The sequence below is a fragment of the Tinamus guttatus genome, unplaced genomic scaffold (assembly GCF_059628265.1).
Source record: "Tinamus guttatus ecotype Peru unplaced genomic scaffold, ASM5962826v1 Tinamus_guttatus_pri_ptg000434l, whole genome shotgun sequence".
In the NCBI taxonomy this organism is placed as follows: domain Eukaryota; kingdom Metazoa; phylum Chordata; class Aves; order Tinamiformes; family Tinamidae; genus Tinamus; species Tinamus guttatus.
The window spans coordinates 1,455,341-1,479,647 of NW_028288968.1; the positions used below are offsets into that span (position 1 = coordinate 1,455,341).

Sequence of the window (24,307 nt, forward strand, 5' to 3'; positions counted from 1 at the left end):
TATTTGAATGTTTCAACGGATACTTTACACGGCTGTCAATACCCAAGCGCTGCAGGCCCGTTCATTTCCTGCCCCACAGGCACTTCTCTTCATACCACGATTTTTCACTGGCGATTTCTCAAAATACCCTCTCAGCCCAGGCCGGGAGCGACGGGAGGTCAACGTGAACGGAGCCAGTTCCTTGAAGCAGACAACGTCCATTTTCTTGGATTAATCTGCTCAAGGAGAGCACCGTCTCTGTATTGATCTGCTGTGCTTTTTATGCCAGCCTAATGCACTATTTGCACTTTTGGGAAAACGCTAAATGAGATTACTGTCTAACATTAGATGGCCATAAACCATACGCTGCAGAATCTCCCATTCAGGAAAGAAAGTTCCAATGTGCATTATGGAAAACCCACCAAAGAGTCTGCGATTGATTTCTGTTTGCTGATGTATGACAGGACTCTTAGATGGACAGGCAGGAAAACAGCCAAAGGCAAGAAAACTCCTTAAAACGGAAATGAAATATCTCCCTAAAGGAAAAATTCGTTAATGTTCCTTTAAATAAGGATCATTTTACAAAAGCATTTCATGGTCTGGAAGGTTTGACTGAAGAGAAAGCTTAAAAAAAATTAAACAGTGCAAAAACAGTAATTACATGGAACCACTAGTGGTCCTTTTTTAAAAAAAACACACAAGCAAAAAAAAAAAAAAAACAAAAAACACCTCTTGCTTTTCCAATTTTTTGCAGTCCCCAAAGTGTTTAAATAGCTGCCCTATGAAACCACCATCACTATCTTCCAACCCCACATCTTTAACTAGATTACTTCTTCCCATAACTTTCTCCCCTCCTGGAAGTGATCATTCAAATCACAATTGAGGAAAGCCCAAAGATGCAATAGAAAATGAGCAGTAGATTTAAGGTGACCAGAGAACAATATTCTTGTTAGGGCATTATGGTCTACATAGGTGAACTAAAAAAATGGTTGGGCTCAGCCTGGACAAGAGATGGCTCTGGGGGCACTGTGCTCTTCACAGCGCTGCATGACACCAGGACAAAAGGCAACGTGTAGATGGAAACCAGAAAGCTTCAAAGTGGATATGAGGAAAACCTTTTCACTATGAGGACAGTGAAGTGTTGGAACAGGTTGCCCAGATAGGCAACCTCCATCACTGAAGGCCCAAAGGATCCATCACAAGGCCCAAAAGGATAACGCAACCTGGCTTGATGTCAGACTGGACCCTGCTTTGAGCAGGAGGTTGGACTAGAGACCTCCTGAGGTCCCTTCACGTCTGAATTACTCTTTCAACATCCTGAAAGGGAGATCTATATTTTGAGCGGATATGTGGCAGAGGAGGTGCCTGACTTCACCTAACTTCACCACCTGAAAATTTCACAACTATACCTAAGAAAACAACAGAAAAAAACAGTGTTACAGTGAACAAGGAATGACAGGACACCCTGACAGATCTCAGTCTCTATTGAATGCGACTCAATTACTTTGCAGAATCAACACACGTGAAGTTTAAAATGCCTTTCCTTAGCAAAAGTCAATATGAACAGCACTCTGCTCTGCACTGTGCGCTACCCGGCACAACAGTAACGACTTGTTTTTATTAAGTTTACAATTACTTGATCTGCGCTCGCTTTCCCAGCTGCTCCTCGAGCACCTTTCTGTCAAAGAAATATTCCCGTGTACCGGAATAAGCCTCAGAGGAAACCACACACCCACCTTTTCAATCAAGCTGATGCAACAGAATCTCATAAAGGTAACAGGATGAAGACACAAAAGAAAGTAAGAGAAAGCTTTAAAAAGAATTATTGCATGCCAACACACGAAGGGAAAATTTAATGAAAGCAGCTTTGTACCCATGCAGCCTCTCTCAAAGAGTATAGCTTATTGTATTCCTGGGGGCTCCAAGAAAGGATCCCCTTCCTAACCTTCAAAAAAAAAATGTCTACTAAAGAGGAGATTTGAAATCACCATGGTAAGCTGTACAAGTTTGGGGATAAAACTGACACTCTGAGTGACAGGATCCGAATCGCTGATGAGTTTCCAACTGTGAAGGTATCCAGCCAAATCCCACCAGATGAGGACTTGAGGCAATTGTCATAAAACTGTAATAAAAGTAGCATTAATAATATAATAGTAAAAATAACCCTGACACCTTACAAGAGCTAGTGCCATTAACTGGCCAGAAGTACCCAAAGACTAATTTTATTCCTCATTAAAATCCTGGAGTCCATCAAAGCTTCTATTTTCTCAGCGAGCTTATAATGCACAGTGGAGATAAGAAACAACTGGCTGATGCAAACAGATGGTAACACAAAAGGAAACTGAGGCAATTTTTTTCCCCTGGTAGGCAGCCAGCTAAGCACAGCAACAGCCTAATTGCTTTCAATTTACTTATTATTTTCAATTACTTTAGGAGGATCCAACAGGATTTTTAGTGGGATTTGTGGCAAGCTGATCAATTGTCTCTGTCTATGTCTACCAGAAGTTCTTCCCAAGATCAAGAGGCAACCCAACCTGGTGCTTGATGGAAAACTGGAGAAGCAAGTGATGGAAGCGAGTGTCACGAGTAGATCAAAGAGAAAGAAAACGGGGGGTCAGAAACACACAGGGTGGGAAAAGAGCATTTCCCACACTAACTGATATTGTCAAAACATACTGTCAAAATGTCACCTGTCATGGCCAGGGGAAAAGTTTTTGCAGTAACTGGTATGCTCAGGTATCATCTTTGGGATGCATTTAGCTGAGGAGATGGATGAAAACGCCGTTTTTCAGATATTCTGCATGAAGAGTCAGCAGGAGCCAAACATCAGCCTAGTAGAGAAGACCTAGAGAAAAGGTCAACTTGAAGATAGATTATAAGCAGGAAGACAAAAGGAAAACAGAACAACAGTATTTTCCATTACAACATAAGGAAAGGGTGTTTGTGTCGAAGAGATGTTACTCTTTTTAAGAACATCTCATCCAAAAAGAGCCACTTCCTAGTGAATTGGCAGAACTTGTTTATAAAATAAGAAAACAGTTGGAAAACAAAGTACAGGGAACAAATAAGGGGGGAAAAAGACAAAAGGGCAAGTGGTTGTGAAGGTCCCTACTGTTGTGCCATTTTTTTTTGAATAATATAAGGAGCAAATGAATTTAAAAATCATTTTCACACATTAAGTAGGCGATGACTTGCACTATGAAACGCACAAAGCAACAACCAAAGGGTTATGTGCTGTTAAAAGTAGCATTATGGAAGCATCATAACTCTCTAACTCCTGAAAACCCACTACTGATATTACTAAGTAGTCCATAATAAAACCGTGCCCACACAGGGTCCTCAAAATTATAGTGTGGGAAGTGCTGCCAGCAGAAGACCAAGAACTATATGGCTGAGTCTTGCCTTTATTTACACTTGACTACATAGTATGACTTTACCAAAAGGTGTAAAAGGAGGACTACTTCTCAGAAAGACTTTTATGACATGCTGGAGGAGAAGCACATCCCTCAGTATATAGTAACACTGAGCAAGGGGCTTGTGCAGAAGCCTGAACACAACTTAGGCTGCCTCCTGACACATGAACCTTTTGTACAATGCGATCAGCTCCAGTGTTGATATCGCCCACGTTATTTTTACACCCTCTTCCCTAGAAACCCAGCACTGACAAGAACATAAGCAAATGTTTGTCATTCCCTCATTTATTTCATTTCCCATCCATCGTTCTCAAAAGCAAATATAAAAATCTGTTTCGAACATTCTGACCTTTGCAATTTAGGGATGGAGACAAGAAGAAGACAGACACATTCCAGCACATTCGCACACACTGCTTGAAGACAGACGTTTCATTACGTCTACAGAGCACAAAGTCAAGTCCAATATGTTGACAAAAACCTGGTTCAACGAGAAGACTGGCAGAAAGTACTATTGACTTTTCTCTTATTTTTCTTTGCCTAGAGAATGTTTCCTCCAGTAAAAAAGCCACTGTGTTGGTAGGGTTATCTAAAAACTGAGCTGTACCCCAGGTGGAAACGATTCTTCAACATATTTATTGCATACGGGGGAGGAAAGTGCATTTCTAGGATTTACAGAAAAGGAAAAAAAGAGATCTCAAAGCCAGCAAAGCACATAAACACAAGTATAGCTTCAAGATGCGATTTCCTTCTTGAAGCTGAACACATTCTAACAACCTCAGCTGGACTGTGACTTCGGAAAAAAATTAGAATGAGGAGCAGAAAAGATTTCCTTGTTTGTGAATTAGACGGATGACCAAGATCCTAAGGTTTAGGATCTTAAATTAACCAGACTACAACTCGTCACCCTGGGAAGAGCCAACTGCAAGTGAGCAAGAGGAAGATCCATGAAATCATCACTGGCAATTATTTACGGAGGCAGCCAACAGAATTATCTAGCAGTAGGTTTAAATCCCAAAATAAAGATGCTCTAGAAGGCGGTTTTATCTACACAATATATATTGCATCTATTAATTGTACCTACATAGTATAAATATTGTAGCAATGTCTTGGTTGTGCACTGGTCAAACCCATTGCCTCGCTTTAGCAATTTAAGAGAGGAAGAGTGATCTTGTCTCCTTCTGTAGGTCGAAGGAAAGGAAATCAGTGCTAATATAAGAGTCAAGTTTGCTCCCTCTGCATTGAGCAAACCCCACACTCACACGTGCACATGCCTGGCACAAACACACCTGGGTTCTGAGCACCCTCATGTATACTCCCATCACAAATTATTTTTAGAGTTTGCATGTGACAGCACTTGGGCTCTGTCTCATTACTCCTCCCCCAAAATTATTTAATGAAGACTGGCAAAACCCCCCATGCTCAGTGGTTTGCAAAGAGTGACGATGAAGATGATGGTGGAAGCAACACCAGGTGGTGCCATTTCTAACATGACAGGTCTGGGGGCTCCTTTTTTGTACATTGGCATTAGGCACTTTTAGGCAGTGTTCTCTTCCAGAAGGAGCTGTGGCTCCTAGGGAATCAACCTAGGGAATAAACCTAGGGAATTAATGCTCTCTTTAGGTCCAGACAGAGCTACAGCAAGGCAGACCTGTTCCTGGAGAACTTTAATTGATGCTTTGGCTGATGATCCTGAGAGAAGAACAAGCTGAGGCCAGTGGTTTGCATTAACTGCTGCTGCAGGACTACTTGAGCACATCAACTATGTCATACGATATAAAATACAACAGGTATCACTAACTTTTCATAACGGGAAAAAATAGCAATGTTTCTGACCAGGATGAAACCCCCTTCTGCATGAGAGTGGCAAAACATCACATTCTTCCAATATGATCAGTGCGCCATATGCAAGTGTATTATTTTGCCCTTAGGTTACATTTTCTCCATAACTTTATGCTGCTGAACTAGTGTAAAGCACAAGCGTGCTGAAGGGTTCGGGGGGACCCAAGCAAGGACCAAGACTCCCAAAAAGCATCATAAAACCAGATTCGTAACAGCATATCATGCTATACATTTGTTATTGGTGCTTGTGTCCAAGGAGCTAGATAACCCACTTCAGGCTTTGCAAACTCATGAGTGACGTGGGCTGGCCAAACTCATAGCAATAAAATCTTCATGGCAGTAATAAAATCTTCATATACTACTACCAAAACCAACTCTCCCTTTATCTGTGTACTATATAATGTGTTTGGAGGAGGAGACATATGTTTTCTGGTTGTATCAATGGTCAAGGCTTCACTCAATGCAAAGCAGCACAAAACACTAAGTTGTGGCACATTATTATCCAAATATGACTTTCTAGAGCAATGCATGTATAACCATTTTCTTTCCAATCCTGAGAGGTCTGAAAGCCTCTTACTGACCACGGAAATAAGAAATATTATGGAGCAGAACTAGTGAATAAGAAAAACAATCAACAGTTAAAGTCAGCCAAGCATCGTTGCCCCTATGGGTGATGATTACTTCAGTGAATTTGAGTTGCATTCTTAAGAAGTTACAGGATAGTTAGACTAAAGGCCAATTTTTCATTTGGGCATGAAGTTATTCAACAAAAACACTTGGATTCACTCTGATAAGCTACCAAGGCTACGTGCACTTCCTACAGGCTTGCACTGGGCAAGCCATCCATTCCTAAAACATAATCACCAGGCTGCAATAACCACAGCGTGTTAGCGAACATACCCAGAGAGGAAGAATCACGCTGCGAACACGGTCCTAATAATTGAGTCCTGGACCTTGCTCTCATATATCTCAGCTTTAATGCACTCTTACAAATTGCAGCATAACAAACATAACAGCCTCAGCTTCCTCTTTAGCATCTTAGGGGGGAAAATGCTCCACTTGTCACGAACAAACCATGAGATGAACTCAGAGAGCGGAGGGAGGTGCAAAGCACAATATTTTTGTCTAATTTCCTATTTTTTCTCTGCCTATCTGTGGCCATGCTGGCATCACTGTTCAGATACTGCGTTATCTAACAGCATATTGGTCTGATCCAGTGAAGCCATTCTGATGCTGTATGCCTTATATCCTTATTACACACGTTTTTTAACTGGTTATTTTTTTGCCAAAGCCTTAGCCAGTTTGGTAGCGGAATGCTTTTCGGCTCAAGTATCTCAAGTCTGAGATTTAAGATCTCAGATTTCAGAATTCTTTTCTTGTTAGGTCATGCCCCTCAATCTCCACTGGTTTCCACTCCAGCTTCACTGCTAATTACTGCTAAGACCAAGATGCTCCTCTCTTCAAAGCAGCACATCTCATTACTACAGATGCCACTAGCCTAAGAGGAGCAAAATAACACTTCTTGGCACCTCTGGATGGAAGCCAGTGTTCTTTGCCATTAGGCTGGGGTTTTGCTTTTAACGGGGTCTAAACATAATAGAGAGCCTAAATATAACGTAGACAGGAGCACAATAACAAGCTGAGGGCAAAATATCTCAATGACAATAATTGTAACAGAAGCAGCAATTTTCTGTAAGCATCTTCCCTCTTCCTCCTTGCGTCCCTTGGAGAATATGTAAGTAGGTAAAAGCCAAACGACCTCTTTCATCCCAGGGATTCAGCCAGCCCCAACAAGAAGGGTCACCTTAGGGTAGAGCCTATAGAAAATAGCAGGTTCTTCTCACACTTATCCCACTTAGTGGGAAAGGTGGGTCCACTTTAAAGCAAACACAGCCAAGAGGGAGAGCATCCTATCAACAGCACAGAGAGCTCGGAGAGACAATAATGAACATAATTACACTTAGTTGTGGTTTGGTCTACTCACAGCCCGATTTTATAATGCTGCTGCCAGCAGAGCTGTTTTCTGCGATGTCTTTTTCATGCAGCAACCTTTTCATAAATCAAAGCCAAACCGGCGCTAGGCAGTTTCTCCTGCAGCCCGTTTGACAATAAAAGTTAACACTGAACCCTGCTTGTTATCAATCTTCATAAATGTGTCCATGATACAGCAAGCCTGCTCCATAGTACATGGATTCCAGTACTAATGCATGCAGAAGAGCAACCCAGTGGCTCAATGGATCTCCTAAATGGCCTGAAACTGGGACCCATGCTAAGCGGTGAGGAAAGTTTTAAAGAAATAACTGGGTTCTCTCTTTTCATTAAATATATCATAGAAAAAATTACATCTTTCTGTAAAAACTAGCCTGAAAAACTTACATTGCACTAAAATATGAATTTTAATATGCACAATCGAAATCTCAGGAAAATGCATATCATATTTAAGAAAGTACAATATTGAGAATAAGTTACCACTACTTGAGCAGTTCCTTTTAGTAGAGCTCTGTGTGACTAAGGGTGTTTATATCCAACACTTAATTATAGGTATATCCAAAACGAGGGGTTGCTGGCGGTTTAACACATCTGTACTGTGCAGATGCAAAAAACAGCAGCTTTATCTGTGTATACATGATGTTTTACACGTTTGGAGCATCTTGAAGATTACCACTCTCCTATACAATGACATATTATGCAACTGGAGAAATGGAGTGAACAAGACTTCAGGTTGAAAAGAAAGAATTTGGGCTTTTAATAGATTGCCTTTATAATTAATCAATCCTCTTGAAGAACCACTACAACCCCATTTATAGCCTATCCAGAAGAGCACCCGGCAACACCTCTACCTAAAGGAGAGTGGACGGGAGCCAAAACCCGTCGTGTAGAACAGCTGGTGAACGGAGTTCATCTGGCGCTGAGCTTATCTCCAAAGAGCTTATTTTTAAATTGCATATTGACTAACACTGTGTTGACTGCAGCTCCCTACTGAGAAACTTGTAACAATTATTTTGCCAAACTACTGTGTCTAAACAAGGGAAAGAAATAAATATATAAGTGTGATAGAAGAAAAGGGAGTGCTTATCAATAGTCCATGCAAGAGCAAGATTTCCCCAACAGTAAAGCAGTGCAGACAGAGAGCTACTCTATTACATACAGATCTATAAAGCCTCTCTCGCAAAACCTTTCGATCCTGATCTTCTCCTGCTTCCAGTAATGCATACTACACAGGGCAGCATTTTCTGCACAATATAATCCATCTTAACACATCCCTGACAGGGAGTCCGTCTTTATAAACTTTACAGCCACGGTCAGGGCACTCAAGTGGTCTCCTTTAAAATATCTATATTAGCTTTATATGTGTTGTTCCCTTCCTTTTCCAAGGCTTAAAAGTCTGCTTTTAATATCTAGGGACTCTGCTTGGACTCTATATGGCAGGCAGATGAATAGAGAGGCAGAGGACAGTGAAGAGAGGGCATTTTTATGATTTATTTTTATTTTTTTAAACATCAGCAGGTTTGCCAATTTCCGTCAAAGATCCTCTATAGAAGCACGTGGCTCTTGAACTGACAAAACACACTAAAGTTTAACTGATCCATAAACAATAATGGGGAAAAATTTCCCCTTGGAACAGCTTTGAATGTTCTTTTAGCACTAGAAGGTGAACTGATGTTCCCAAATGCACACCCTTAAAAATAAATAACAGATCATCACTGAAAAAGACAAAATGTTTCCAAGTCTCTAAGTAAAATAAAACACTCAGGAAATGCCCCCTTCAAACACACCACCAAAGGAGGGCTGTCTTCCTTAAAATGATGTTTAGATTTAAGAAAAGGCAGAAATGTGCTAGACAGATGCAGTAAAACACTCAGAAAGTGGTTATGACATTTCATGCCCAACATCTGCATTTTCTCTTAAGGAGACCCCATGCTTTAAAGACACACTGTTAACCACTGAAGGAAGCAAAAAGGATGTTCAGACACTAATTTATCATTTTGCATGGGGAGAACAGAGACCAGCAGGGAAAAAGTTAAGGCAGAAAATCAGCAAAAGAAATCCCGTAAAGCAAATGCACTAAATAATAGTGTATTGTTTAATTGTAAGCAATTAAACAATAGTGTTTTGAGGGAAACAAATCAATGCTGAATTTTCTCTACTTCTCATTTGATGCGGAGCCCCATCAGCACCAGGTTTTGCATGTAGAGGCTCAGGGCTTTGCTCTGCTCACATGGGGCAGGTGCAACGTTCCCCACAAGGTCTCAGCAGCTGCTTGAAGAGTCACTGCAAAACTACTAACCTACTTGCCCAGCTGCATTTAGGGCGACGTCCATTTATAACAGCCTGCTGGAAAATTCCAGGCTACAAAGGAATTTTTTCAAGACGCGTCCCCTGGGAAATAAGTTTAAAATGTTAAAATTCACCAAAGGCCACCACTGCCTGGAATTAAGTTATGTGAATGTCAAGGTTTCTCTGATCAAAGGAGACTAATGTTTAAAGTATATAAGTTTAAGGGAGGGGGAAAAAAAGAGTACCAATGCTTATGGGAGCAGGAATTATGTTATGCTGCTCCCTTGTTCAAAGAGATATAAAAATATACATCCTGGTCAGCTCTTGGGGAATGGAAATATATAAAAAAAAAGAAAAAAGAAAAAAGAATAACAGTTATATTCAAAGCAGGAAACAGGACAACACTGTAAAACTCATTTGCATCACTGACATTTTCACACTCGAAGTCCCACGCGCTTTCTGATGACCAGAGGCAGATGCTTTATTAGAGAAGCTATAGGGAGCTCTACAACTGGTGATCAAGTTGCTTCTGCACCCACATTAAAGTCTGTTTTGGTTCCTCCAAAGTTGCATTTCTATCCAAATGCTCTGCCGTACAAGGGTTGACGCTGTCCACGTAATTCCGAATTTACGACTGCTCCAGACAGACTTTTTATCTATAGGAACAGCTCCTGGCTTTTTGCATCCTGATAAAATAAACCTCTCTGTCTGTCCTGGCAGTATGTTCCTGGCATGGGCACTGAATGAGCGGAGCAGCCGCTGCTCCTGCTAAATCATCAGCCTGTTTCTAACCAAAACTCCTGCCCTCCGACACGAAAATAAATGTGCAACCTGCAGTTCCCTGGTCCAACCAACCAGGTTGTGAGAGAGAAGCATTTCTACTTGTTTTGATGCTGTTTTCATCAAAATCCCTTCTTCCTCTTTTATGAGAAAAGAAGTTTCCTGTCTTGGTTCATTAAACCACTTGCTGCTATAAGCATTTATTTTAATTCACCTTTGTAGGTGATGGATCCCAAAGTGAACAACGCTGCAACTGCTATTGACAGCACCAGCAAAGAAAGCCAAAATATTGAAACTTGATGCTTGTGAAGACAGGAAAAAAAGTTCATGGATTAGTCTAACCACCTTCCTATGAATGAAATCCAAACCAACCAGGTCACTAATAAATATTATATATGATAATGGAAAGAAGAGCCTATGAAGTTTTTGGAAAGTGGCCACCACTGACCTCTTAAATCTAGTCCTGGACTCAGCACGTATTACTCCTCTGACCTCAGTCAAGATCCTTAACCTTAAGGGATAACTGAGTGCACTCAGGTCACAGGTATGCAGGCTCCCTCATTACTTTTAGTACAGTAACACCTAAGATGATGCCACGTCGTGTACACAACTTGCTCATCATTCTCATGCCCAAAAAGGTATAAATCCCATGTGGAATTACAAGAGCTTCTCCACGCTCCGGCGTGGGCGTGACCCACCTGCTGCCAGCTGCACAATTTTGTTCCATATGACAAAAAAATATTATGCTAACCAAGTGTGACCTGGCATGAGCCTTTCTTTAGCTGAGCCTGCAAGTAGCATCAAACGCTGGTCAAAGGAGGAACCCGAAACCCAAAACACGACCGCCCCTGCCCTCCAGATGTTGGGAGCTCCAGCGAGCCCTTCTCCAGATGTTTGCAGCTGCAGCCTGGCTCCGGGCAGGATCTGCGACGCACAGAGACACCAACATGTGAGGGGCAGCATGAAACGAATGGAATTGGCTCTCGACATTGGCGTTTTGGAAGGTTTATTTTAAAAATTGCAAATTAAACAATGTTTTTCCTGTCCACGTGATTCCCTGTCTACATGAGTAAACCTGAGTGACTGAGCTGAAGCCTTGACAGTATAATCAGTGTCCAGACCTGCATGGTATTCTCAATGCTTGGAAATTCAGCTTAATCGGGAAACCTCCTAAGCAAATAGAGAAATAAAATGCATTTTTGGAAGGTAAACTGCAATTAAAAGCGCTCTGCCCAGGAAAGCAGCTACTAAAACCCGTTTCATGCATGCCTAGCGCCTTGTCAACCTCCAAAAGTTGAAAAAAAATTATATGCTGCGCTCCCAAATGCAGCCAGGAGATTTGTGGGCTGGGAGTCTACAGATGGCTTGGACTCCAGGGGGAAAAGAAAGAATAAAAAAGGTATTTGCAAATCTCAGCAACACAAGATTACAAAAGGCAGAGCAAATCAAAAGAAGAGACGGTGGGTTTTAACCTTGCTCGGTTTAATTCTGTAATTGGGAAATCATTTACTCGTGTTCCTACAAAATCCCAACAAAGGCTGCTTAATGTATTAAAACAAGAGGCTTTAGTCCTTGAAAAGGAGCAGGCAGCCAGATGCATCGGTGCTGCGTGGCCACTGATGTGCAGGGGAAACAGCTTTCTGAAGGCAGGAAAAGTCCAAAATGTCCTGTCCACAAATAGAGCAAATCTGAAACAGGAGCTTCTATCCCGACACACACATGGAGGAAGAGACACCAACAAGATACACTGGGGAAAAAAATATACATATATATGTTTACTTATTTATGCACATTTGGCCACATCTGCCATAAAGGTTATCTTAGTATACCACCCTTCTAGGACATGTTTTGTTATTTTAAGTACTATTTCATATCAGATAATGAAGTTCCTCCTTAAAACTGAGTTTTAATGAAATTAAGCTTCACACTGCTTTCCCCATCCCACACTGCAAAGGAGCTAACTACGCGAAAAAGCGGCGATAGCCCCAGGGCAGCTTTAATTAATGTACCCAGGATTTCTAAAAAAGGCAAAAAATAATGGGGGGAGGAAAGGATTATGAGAAAGATGGAAAGAAGCGGCTTGGCTCGCTTAATTACTGTGTGATCTAAATTTTGAATAATGGATAAATAAGCTAATGCAACTCTCAGAAACGCGTTCAGCACTTTAAAAGGGAACAAATAGATGCTCATGTTTAACGCTTGAGTTCCAGTTCAGACAGTTGAGTGGGGACGTGTGTTTACTAGGCGACCGGCCACAAAATTTGGGCATAACGGGAAAACACATGGATACTATTCCAGAACAGGCAGCTTCATTCAGAATAAATCTGCAGCCAGCTAAAAAGCGCACAATTAATATTTCATAGAGCTCTGCGGAGCCCATTCCTAATGGACCATATTGATCAAAGGAAGAAAGCTAAATATCTGCGTTGCTGTAGGGAATACTAAAGTTGCTGCTTATGAACTGGTCATCATTTCGTAGGTAATTGCAGTGAATAAAGTATTTTTCCTAGATTTTTGGTATTCTGAACCCTTATATATGTTCATAGGTTAGAGAAAACTGAAGCAGGTTGAGGGTGACTATTGGCCACCAGCTGAAGTCCCTCCGTCCAAGATGCTGAAGCAAGAGGCAGCTCCATCTGGAAAAGTGGAAACAAATAAGCCCTGTTTGCTCGCTCCAAGGCAAAGGTGTGCACGGATGAAAGGGATTTCACTAGTTGACGGAACAGGCTGTCTTGTCCAGGAAGCAAAATCCCACATGCAAAGCCAAGCACGTTGCCTGGATGTGCTCTGCTACGGAAGCCCTGGGATATGTCCAGTGCAAAATGAGCAGAGAAATCCAATTCTGTTTTATTTCTGTGCATTCAAAAGGAAAAAAGACAACAAAAGTGGTTCAATTAACTCTACCATTTAGAAAAATATGTATTTTTTACTTCCTCTCCTGTTTCTTCAATGTGAAAAAGGGACATAGCTGTGTGGTGAGGGCTGTATAAAGTTCAGTTATGATCAGTTACATTATATACAGCAGGAGCTGTTTGCATACAAACCTTTCAAAGCCGTATTTGAAATTGTTGTTGGAACCTTTTTCGTGCAACAAGAAAAAAAAGGAATTTAAGAATAATATGCGGCAGAACTACGACAACTGTTTCATGACAAAGTGCTACAATGCACGTGGCCTGCACGGGAAGCAAGATTAATTTGTGATGTGTCTATCTGAGCCCGTTGTCCTTGGCTGAGCAAAACTTCGTGGGACTGGAAGGGAGCTGAGCTGGATGCAGCAAGGAGGCTCTCCGAGGATTCCTAAGCAGTCTTCTCTTTTCTTTTATGGGAAAGAAGCAGTGCAGGGTTTAACAGATAATTCATAATCTGTGCTTCAGTTTTTCATATTAATAGGAATTAAGGTAACAGAAAGAACAAGTAGAAAATTGAAAGCTTTTACAACAACAGCCTACTGTGCATCTAATATGGATTCCTGTGTTGTAGTAATATGTATCAAGTGCTACATAGCAAAAAGAGTCCCTGAGACGCTTCAATGTGCCCAGCAGCACACGCTTTATGAGATGACTCCATCCGAAGATCCAAGTTTCACTGCTGTTCAGTAATATGGCTTCATTACAGACTCTTTCAGCTACACTTTCCAGCTCAGAAAATATTAGTTAAAATACAACCTAAGGATATAACATTTCTATGCACTTAGAGAAGGCCATAAACCCTGGCTAAACTGTGCTTCAAACTTCATTTTCAATAACAAGCAATGGAAATTATTGAGGATCGCGGGAGATGTACTCATTCAGTTTGCAGAAATGCTTTTAATTCTCAAGTGCATCAATACTGTACCTGTGGGAAGCACCTAGAACACACCTCAACCCTCACTGCCACCATTTCTCCAGGACGTTACTCTGGGTTCAGGATCATAAGTCTCATGGTAAGAGAATGAATCCCTCAAAATCCGCAGTTCAGGATGAACCACCACGCTTCCAGAGCTCATGATGCAAAACCCCTTCCTGATGACAGCTCCTTGCCTTGGATAATCTCATCAAGGAGGCTAGATGTTCACATGTGCTAAGAGATGTGCTGTGAGGCACGAGATCCGGAATTTGGCTTCTCTGAAGGCAGTTCAGAAGCGTTAAAGTGACACATTGAGATAGAGGAGAGAAGTTACTGAATCACAGCATCCCCCTTGCTTTGCACAAGCACCACCTGGACAAGTGACTCCACGTTGTTTAACGGAGAGCACTGGAACAGGAGAGGACTGGCTAAATATTTTCGAAGAGTGGGAGTAGAGAGCTATGAAGTCTGTCATCTGCTTCAAGGAATCAAAAGAGAAACCACAGCAGATTAAGCAAAAACATTTATTTTGAGCAGAATTTGCCCTATCTACTACGCGTTCTGTTCCTAATGAATAATCAAGATGTTATTTGGCTCTGAACTCCGTGGGGGAATACAATGTCACCACTGCAGCTGCCAAATTTCCCACTCCCAGCCCTTCAAATTAAGGGAGGGAAAAAATATTACAAATGTAAAATACTATTAGTAAAAGCCTGAATCTTTGCCCAAAGCCCAGCTCCTCCTGTAACGTTGCATTCTTTTCTTCTTGTGTAAACGTCTCATTATAACAGAGACATCTTCATAATATAATAATTCTGCTTATAATGTAGCTGCGGGTAACATAACTCCTACATTAGGAAAGGCAGCATGCTCGAGTAATGTTGTTCTAATGTAATTTGTGTACTGCAGGAACTGACTGAACGTGGTCATTTAGAATTTGATCAATGTGAATTAGTGTCCTAAAGAGATGAACCATCTGATAATTTAGAATATGATCAATGCGAATCAGGATCTCGCGGAGATGAAACATTTATCACGAAACATTTGGAATATCCATCTCATGCAGGCAACCACCAGAGCAGGTAGGAAGAGGCATCAATAAGGACAGCAGACAAAACACAGAGGACCTGCCAGTTTCCTGGTACAAGCCCACATGGGGTATTCGGATTTTCCTTTTTAATGGGATGAATTATCTCTAAAGACCGGCAAAGTCGTAGTTGATATAATTTGAGGGAGTAAATAGAGGAAGGAAAGGAAAATCCAGGAAATATCTAAGTCATCATCCCCTCCTCTTCACTCTTGAAATGGATTTAGCTTAAAAAGTTGCAGAAGTGCAAGTTATCTGAAGAAAACTTAGTAAAATTCTAGACATGCTTAAAATTAAATCGAGACGGTTTCCTACCAACACCACAATTAGGCCTATTAATCTTTCACTTGGAACTTGAAATCACACTGACATGCAGTACATTGGTTTATGCATTAACAAAATTATAAATTTAGCAGTTCAACCTTATTTAATTCTTCTTTTACAGACAATTAAACAAGCTCTTTAAGCACCCTTGCTTGAAACTCTGTTCTCAACCCTCACATGGAATTAAACTGAACATGAGAAGTGCCTGGTGACACTAAAACAGCATCATCTGTAGGTTTTCACTAAATCATTCGTAATTTATCCATCAAGCCACGTACCAAAGACAATGATAAAATAACATCTGCTATGTTTAAACTCTCAATAACAAAAAAAAAAAAGAAAAATACATTTTAAAGGATGTATACAGGAAATTGTAAAAAGATATAGCAGTATTGATATTTGATTTATAAGGTAAATACCTTTCAGATATCATTTTCTTATATATTTTTTTCTATTTAAGGCAATGGATCCAAAACTGGATCAACTAATCAATCCTCTCCAAATGATTTTGGGAAAAATCTGGCACGACAAGGCAGCACAGCAATTTCACTAATGGCATTACAGTGAAGACTAGTCTAAGAGGTGATTTCTATATATACCTTTAGACTCTAGAAAATTAAGAAAAGACCAATCTAATCAGCCTTAGGATTTTCTGATTCCCTCTCCAAATCCCTCTTTATTAAATACTCTTTTGGTTTATGCAGACTGAAATGTCCTCCAAAATAGCATTCTTAATAATCTTAGATATTGCATGATATGACTGACTGATGCCTGTTGCACCTACCAACTCTGTGCAAAAGGAATCCAAAAGCATCAGATTTACTTGGGAAACTTTATATATTAGGGGGGAAACTAAATCCGGCTTCCCACCTCTGGCCACAACAAGCACCTAAGCTTCTTCACATGACAATAAAAGCTTGTTTTGAAAGAGCAGAAGTCAGATTAGGCACTGATTACATTTCAAAACCCACAAAACACCCAAGTGGAACATAGGAAGGAGAAATACTCCCTTGGTGGGACACAACCGACTTCTTGTCCATAAAGGGAGGTCCTCCAAATCACATCTAAATGAGCCTCAGAGTCAACAGCCATTCTAGTTTGAGGGATCCTTCTTGAGGGGCAGAAGATTTTAGCCCTCAGTGATACGAACTTTCCATCATCAATCACTACAAAGATTTATATAAATACCTATGAACAGCTAAAAACTTGTGACAATAACTAGAAGAACTTTGCAGTTTTACACCATTGTCAACAACTCTAAAAGTCTTTTAACTTCCCACCAAAAAGCCAGAAGAAAAACCCTTCGCAATCCTAAAAATGGTTGCAGGGTAGTACATTTATGGTTATTGGTTGAGATTAGAAGGTTGTAAAAAGTACTTTTTGTGTCCTAATTAAATGATGAATAGAACCTCCTGCCTAATGGATGGACTGGCAGAAAGGGAAGCGTCCAAGGCTAAGGGTCAGAGCCACTTTGATCCATCAGTTACTATATCTTCATTTAAACATCCTCAGGACTAATAAGAATTATTTAATTTGACCTTCTCAGTGGGGGGCAAAGTTAAGTTGCTAATTTAAATCCTTTCAAATAATGGATGAATACTATTGTAATGCAAAGTTACAACCACATTTTTGCTCTTAATGAAAGTATTCTAGGAATATATTCCTTAAGCAGATTTCATGCATCTTATCAAATACAAATTAATTAGTATATAACTACTGGTACATCCAATTTCTGTGCAATTTACAGTTCTATGTATTGGCTTCCAAATTCTTCCAAATTCTCTCATTTCAATAACCAGTACTTTTTTCCAGCACAGACTGATGTGATGGCAGAAAGGGGTCTTACTATGCACATTAATGTGGGTAAAAATGTGTCTTCTTCCCAGCCTCAAAAGCAATGATAAAAAAAGACTTACTTGAACCGAGCGGACACTTCATCGGCAGCCTTCTGGTATTGCTCTGTGGTAACTTTGTAGAACTGCGCGCTCTGGAAAGTTGAAAAAAATCAAAAACTTAATAATACAGATTTTATGTAATATCAATTACATATCAGTTACATATCAATTACATAGATACCCATGCTTTTCAACTTACATCAATATGGACCTTCTGGAGAGCAGCTCTGCAGAGAGTGACCTGGGTGTCCTGTTGGACAACAAGTTGACCATGAGGCAGCAGGGTGCCCTCGTGGCCAAGAAGGCCAATAGGATCCTGGGGAACATTAAGAAGAGCGTCTCCAGAAGGTCGAGGGAGGGGATCCTGCCCTCTGCTCAGCCCTGGTGAGGCCACATCTGGAATATTGTGTCCAGTTCTGGGCCCCACAGGACAAGAGGGATGTGGAGCTGCTGGAGAGAGTCCAGCGCAGGGCTACGAGGATGATCAGGGGCCTGGAACATCTGCCCTATGAGGAGAGGCTGAGGGAGCTGGGCCTGTTCAGCTGGAGAAGAGAAGGCTGAGAGGGGACCTGAGCAGTGTCTAGAAGTACCTCAAGGGAGGCAGTGAGGAGGATGGGGCGGCCTCTTTTCACTGGTGGCCACCGACAGAACTAGAGGAAACGGCCAGAAACTGAAACACCAAAAGTTCCACAGGAACTTAAGGAAACATTTTTTAACAGTGAGGGTGACAGAGCACTGGAACAGGCTGCCCAGAGAGGTTGTGGAGTCTCCTTCTCTGGAGATCTTCAAACCCGCTTGGACGCAGTCCTGTGCCACGTGCTCTAGGTGACCCTGCGTGTGTAGGGGGTTGGACTAGATGACCTCTGGAGGTCCCTTCCATCCTTAAGCATTCTATGACTCTATTCTATGATTCTATGATATTTTATGAATTTAAAATTCAAAAAAACATTCTACAGACAACAAAGTTTCACAGATGTTTTTGATAAGCGTGTCCTCTTTTTTCAGGAAGGTTATTCAAAGCATAAGATTCAAGTGCTCAGCATTAGGTGGTACTAGAACATTTGAGTTCTCTCCTTTGGGGGGAAAAATAAAATCCGAACACTGAATCTTTATTTTTTTGCATGTGCATATTTGCATTGCTTCCACATAGATCTCCATATAGCTTCCAGGTGATATTCACATCAAATCTCAAAGTCGCACAATAAATTAACTATGATTTGACTTTCTCTTCTCCTTTTGCCTTGATAACACATCTTGCAGAGAATTATTTTAACATGCCAAGCTTCCAGGTTGCTTCGATCGATTGCTAATTTTACTTTTTAAATAAGTCAGCTTCCAAACATATTTCTCTCTCCTCTAAACCAGGGAAAACCTTTCATTCAGTATCTCCAAGTCATTAATTTCCAAAATGCAGGCCAGACAAGACTGAGTCATCAAGCAATAAAACTTCTCAATACTTAAAAGTGTCACAGCTTCTCAGTGGGACATACAATATTCTAAGACAAATGACTATAATATCCTGACACTTCATGTCTACATAATATATGTTTGGTGTTTTTAAAGAGGTTTTTATAGCCCTAACACAGTTGGACTTAAGACAGAATAACTAAAGCACCTGGCTTCACAGTTGGAGGAGTAAAAAAGTTAAAGCAGTTCAAAAGTTTTCAAAAACTAATTCTTCTCTGACAACGAGGCATACAGAAAACACTACTTTGCAGAGATGTATAAAGGGTTTTTTGGCACTAGCTAGAATTCTGTCTTAATTTTGCACCTTGAGTCATCTGGCATGTTAACACGGTAACAAAAACTTGCACAAAAGAAATTTAAAATGTAAATACTAGCAATCTACCTATTAACACTTTGGTTTAAGGTTATCCACGTCATGACATGATTCGGCCTCTTCAAAACATTTAGCATATTGGATGGCACAAGGCAGTCCACAGAAACTGTCATTCCAAGTTTATTTTGGGTAAAGTAAGCACGGTTTCATCTTATTTTTCCTCATTTTATTTTTCCTCAAGGCGTTGCTGTATGAAAAGGGAATCTACCTCAAACACTATTGCCAAAATCTTAGCCTGTAACCGCAAAGATCACTCTCACAAAACCCAAAGACAACACAGGCTCTTTGATCAGTGTTTTAGTAAATACCTCCTGAAATACATTTATCTGTGACAAATAATGTTATGAGGAATCCAGTTAAGATAGTCCGCTGAGGCAAAACCACTCAATGAAAACTTCAGAACAGACAGCCTTAACTGGAAAAGCAAAAACATCTTTTACTTCTCATTTTGGGAGCTCATCTTCCAAAGCTCTTTCTTGTGAACTTGCCACGTACAGAAATTACTGGAAAGAACAGCAAGGGAGAACAGGAGTAAAATCGCACTTTGAATCTAATATTTTACCACAAATTAAAACAAATCGCGTAACATATACTGCAGTCAAAGGGCACAAACAGATCACAAAGAGCACGGTGGTCTACTGCACTCCTGCTTCTGTGATTCAGACCTCATAAGTCACCGTGCGCTGGAACCAAGGTTTCCACGCATGAGACTTGGGGTCATTTATTTTTTCATAAATCACTGTTGGCCTGTAAGAAAATGAAAATGAAATTCTCCTCACACCCGTGACCTCTTTGCGTTGAGCTGCCCAGTGCCCGTCGCGTCCAGGTTTCTTGGCCGTAGATGCAATCAATAGGTATGTGATTAGACAGCAGCCTGACGACGGGGCGAGTGTGGACAGGTCACCGTTTGAGATGATGATGAATAGCTCTCTATCATACTGCCCTCCCCTACGATGCTAACATTTACTATAATCTTATTTGGGCTGCAATTTATCTTTCTTTGGCTTGATCAATAAAGATGAACACAACAGTTGTAAGGATCGATTGCAATTTTTTATCATTTTCAAGCATAAAGGAGCATTTTTGACACAAAAACAATATTCTGAGTATACCTGTTCTGCTTTTTAATTGCAGTTCAAGTGATCAACTGAGCTCCTATATATGCCAAAAGCTTATAAACCTATAGCAGGCTCAAGCTATCACAAAATTGTTTGTCTTCTTGGATCAGGCTGTCCTTTGAAATTCATTTAAGTTCTCTTTCATATATAGCTACAGATGTACAACTCTCCATGTCTATATGTTTACAGTCTAAAGATGAAACTACTTTTGAGAAGTCCTTGCTTCTCCTCTGGACAAAGCAGCAATGGCCCTTTCTTTAAATACAGTAAAAAAAATCAGTGCTGTAACGTAGCACCATTTGGAATTACTGCACTATCCTTTAATAAACAACTAATCCTTTGATAAATAATTAGCAAGTTCTCTACTGCTAACGTCAATGCTTTTCTCAGTCAACAAATAGACACAAGCAAATATTGAATAGCTAGCCTGTATATTCAGGTAGTGTTCAACTCAAAGCACAAAAAAATGCCATGGCCATATTTTCAGACTGAGCCACATTTCTTAAAAGTTTATCAGTTTATCAGTTTATCCCACTCAGCAGCATTTTCTATTTGGGGACCCGTTACAGATTTCTTACATAATGAGGGGCACATTGCTTAAACTTACTATCAAAATGGAGTGGTACATTTGGGTCTTGGTGAGTGAACTTCAGCTGCTTAAAAGTGAAAATGTCTAGTCTAAACTAATGGCCAAGATTTGCTGCCTAAGCACAGACGTTTCTAGACAGCAGCTCATCCTACTCATCTTGCACAGTAATTAATTCAGTTCAAAAAACTCTCTTGCTGCTGACCCAGAAGGGCAGAGATAAGCAGCTCAGCAGAGATGCGTAACTTACGGTCTGCTAAAGTTGGAGGAAATTAAATCACTCGTGTCCATGTTCTTCATTTGCTCTTTACTTACTGAGGGAATACTGCCCACCCTCAAAATAAAAAGCAAAGCACTTGATCAGACTAAAAACCCACCCAGGACTTTGACAGGGATTAACTGCATATGTCGAGGAGAAGAGAACAGTCTTGCAGCAGCTTGTGACTCGGGGACATCCTAGATCACAGACATTATCTTCTTGGTCTCTCGAGCACTACGCAGCATGTGGAAGCACATGGATCCCACACTTTTCTTTCATGCTGACCATAACTTGGTTAAAATTGGTCTTCAATTCTCTACTCCACGCCCAGGCAGAGCATTGCAGATGTTCTGCAATCAGAGTATGTGTACATGCATAAAATGCTAGAAGATAAGGATTCCAAGACATCATATCATGTCCTACCTCTCTCCTACCGAGCACAAAAGATACTTGTGATAACTTCAGCTCTCATCACGGTGCATTTTCCATACGGAAAAGTTTGGATTTGCCTCACACGGGAATTAGGAAGTTTATTTTCCCATCTTTAACACTATGGGAACCGTAACACAGAAAGCCCTGCAAGAAACTAATAATTCTGCCAACTCTGGATGCTGAGAAGTAGTAGAATTACTATTGATGTAGTAGTGAATTACTGTTGATGTAGGAGTTTTGGTTGCTCTAGAAAAGCTGCAAGACAATGGACTGCATTCAGGAGAGCTTGAAGTCAAGTGCCCATCCCTGGTTAAGAAGTTAACGTGGTTGTTCCAACCTTTGCTAGGGCTTGGGCAAAAGCATCATGCAAATAAACACACCTGAGGAAACATTGGATTTTATACTCCTTATCCAGCGGCATCAGTAGAGCAGGAAACTCTCTGACAAGCGAAAGCTGGGTCAGAAGCAGGGGAGAACTGTTTTAATTTATATTTCTTCAGGAATATCAGCTGTCCTACTAAACTTCAGTAGGACCAGTACAGACACATGTTCCTAGGTATGGCAAAAACCAGAACCTGGAAAGCATCCAAACTCTGCCAAATTTTACCTTCCCAATACAAAATTCTTCACTTATAGTTAAAAAATAACCTAGCAAATTTCTTTCTTTCTTTTTTTTTTTTTTTAAATCCTGTAAGCTCATGTTAGGTAGTGAGCAGAGGTAAGCCATTCAAGGTGATCTCAGCTGAGAAACCTGCAAACACTTATACAAATAAATAATTTCACACATGACTGTAATCCCATTGACCTGAACAGGACGAGCACATAGAAAGTTACTCACATAAGTGTTTATGGCTCGAAGACTAAGTGGATAATACACAGTCTGCAAAACAAATCAAAATGAGTGAAAAGTAGTGTTTGCTATGCCTTTTATTTCGTAGCTTTCTTTGAAAAGAAAGATCTGAATTGGTTGTTTTTATGGAAGAAGAGCCTTTTTAAGAGCTATCTTCAAAGAAGAGATGAGAGAAGTGCAGATTGGCACTGAAGAAGAGAAGCAAAGAGGACTTGGATTTTAAATTCAAATCAATCAAATTTTCCCTGACAAATATGCCAAGTAGTAGCAAGTAACAATATAAATCAGTAGAGACAAATATGATCTGACCATGGAAAAAAAATACATATATATTGTCATCATGTCAGCCTCCAAAATAATTGTCCCTCAACAAAAGTAGGAGCAGATGCTTCTCAAAGAACATACTGTGGAAGAACAGGAAAATAATTATTTTTCCTAGATAGCCATGATTTTAAAGGTCTGCATTAGAAAATAAATTTCTACAAAAATCTTACAAGGTCAGCTGTTTTGTCTGCATGTGAAACCTCAAAGCAGAAGTGCGTGTTTTACCCTCGGCTGAAAATCTTCAGATTCGCAGCCAGAGAAAGTTCTCAAAGATCTGGTGTCATCCAAGCTGATAAAAGGTTATTGGAAGAACCAGGAACCTCATTTAATTTCACCAAAGAAACATCACCTAGGTGCACTATTTTATTACAGGCGTGCTGAAGCTGTTTTTACTGCACAGGCATACTATGACTTCTTTCTTTTGCCATTGAATTTTTTCTTTTAAGCACCTTGGCTCTTCAAGCCCTGAAAGATTCAATATGAACATAAGACTCAGGCAATCTATTTTAAGGGTTTTTTTTTTTTTAATTAAATAGTTAGCAGTTTATTTAACAAAGAAAAAGATGTATGACTTCCGCACAAAAGAGGCCAAATCTGCCCTTTTCTACAAGTTAATGCTGTGAAAGACAAAAATGGGCCCAGCTTGACATCAGAGCATCCCAGCACCCGCTCCACCCACTAAAGGAAGCAGGAGCCTGGGCTGTTTTGGCACGTTTGAGATTCAGGGGAGAAATTTTAATTTAAAGACTTCTTTTCCCTTGTCATCCTCCCTCACTGAAAGACTCAAAGCAGCAGCAGGCAAAGATTATCGCATTCACTGAATGGTGAATTGGAAAGAGCTCTTTTTTTTTGACTTTTTTTTCAAGCTATTTTTGATGAAGTTAAGCTTACTTTTATCCCTAAACTGAACTTCTGGCCATTTCATCTCAGCTTCTTCTAAGAACTGATTTGTACCTCACATGACATATTCTGTTTTATTCATTCTGCTGGCATCAAGCCCGAGACCCGTGCTGGAGGAAATCTCTTTCAAACCTATAGATTTGCTTCATAGACTTGAATCCAACCTCAAGACAGTCTCCACTCTGGTTGCTGCAAAATAAGGATGACAAGTCAGGCTGGATGGTACTTCTGTCTGCAGAGATCTGTTACAGCAGTAGCGCAGAGGAAACCCAGAAAGAGATGTGTTTCAGGTAGAAAGCAGGACCATATATATTTATATATATATATATATAAGTATAAGGTGCATGGTCACAAGTTCATGCCCCACTCTTCTGCAAATTGCTTCTAAAGTCAAACAGACTATGTGGACTAGAAAGGAAAAGGCAGGATAAACTGCTACAAGAAAAGCCTTAACACATCCAGTCATGCTTGAACCATAAGGCTGCCAATAAAACCAAAAATAACAACAAAAAATCCAGTACCCCCAGCACAAAAAAGGCAAAAAAAAAAAAAAGGAAACGGTATTGATATAGAGAGAA

At 40.4% G+C, this 24,307-nt stretch overlaps 1 protein-coding gene across 1 annotated transcript in view; it reads right to left on the reverse strand.

The window, feature by feature from the left end:
* Nucleotides 1-24,307, reverse strand: part of CHCHD3 (coiled-coil-helix-coiled-coil-helix domain containing 3) — a 135,273-nt gene that overhangs the window by 8,392 nt on the left and 102,574 nt on the right. The window contains exon 6 of the mRNA XM_088531810.1: nt 17,442-17,512. Coding sequence (XP_088387936.1) covers nt 17,442-17,512 — 71 coding nt within the window. The remainder of the gene's footprint in view (nt 1-17,441; nt 17,513-24,307) is intronic.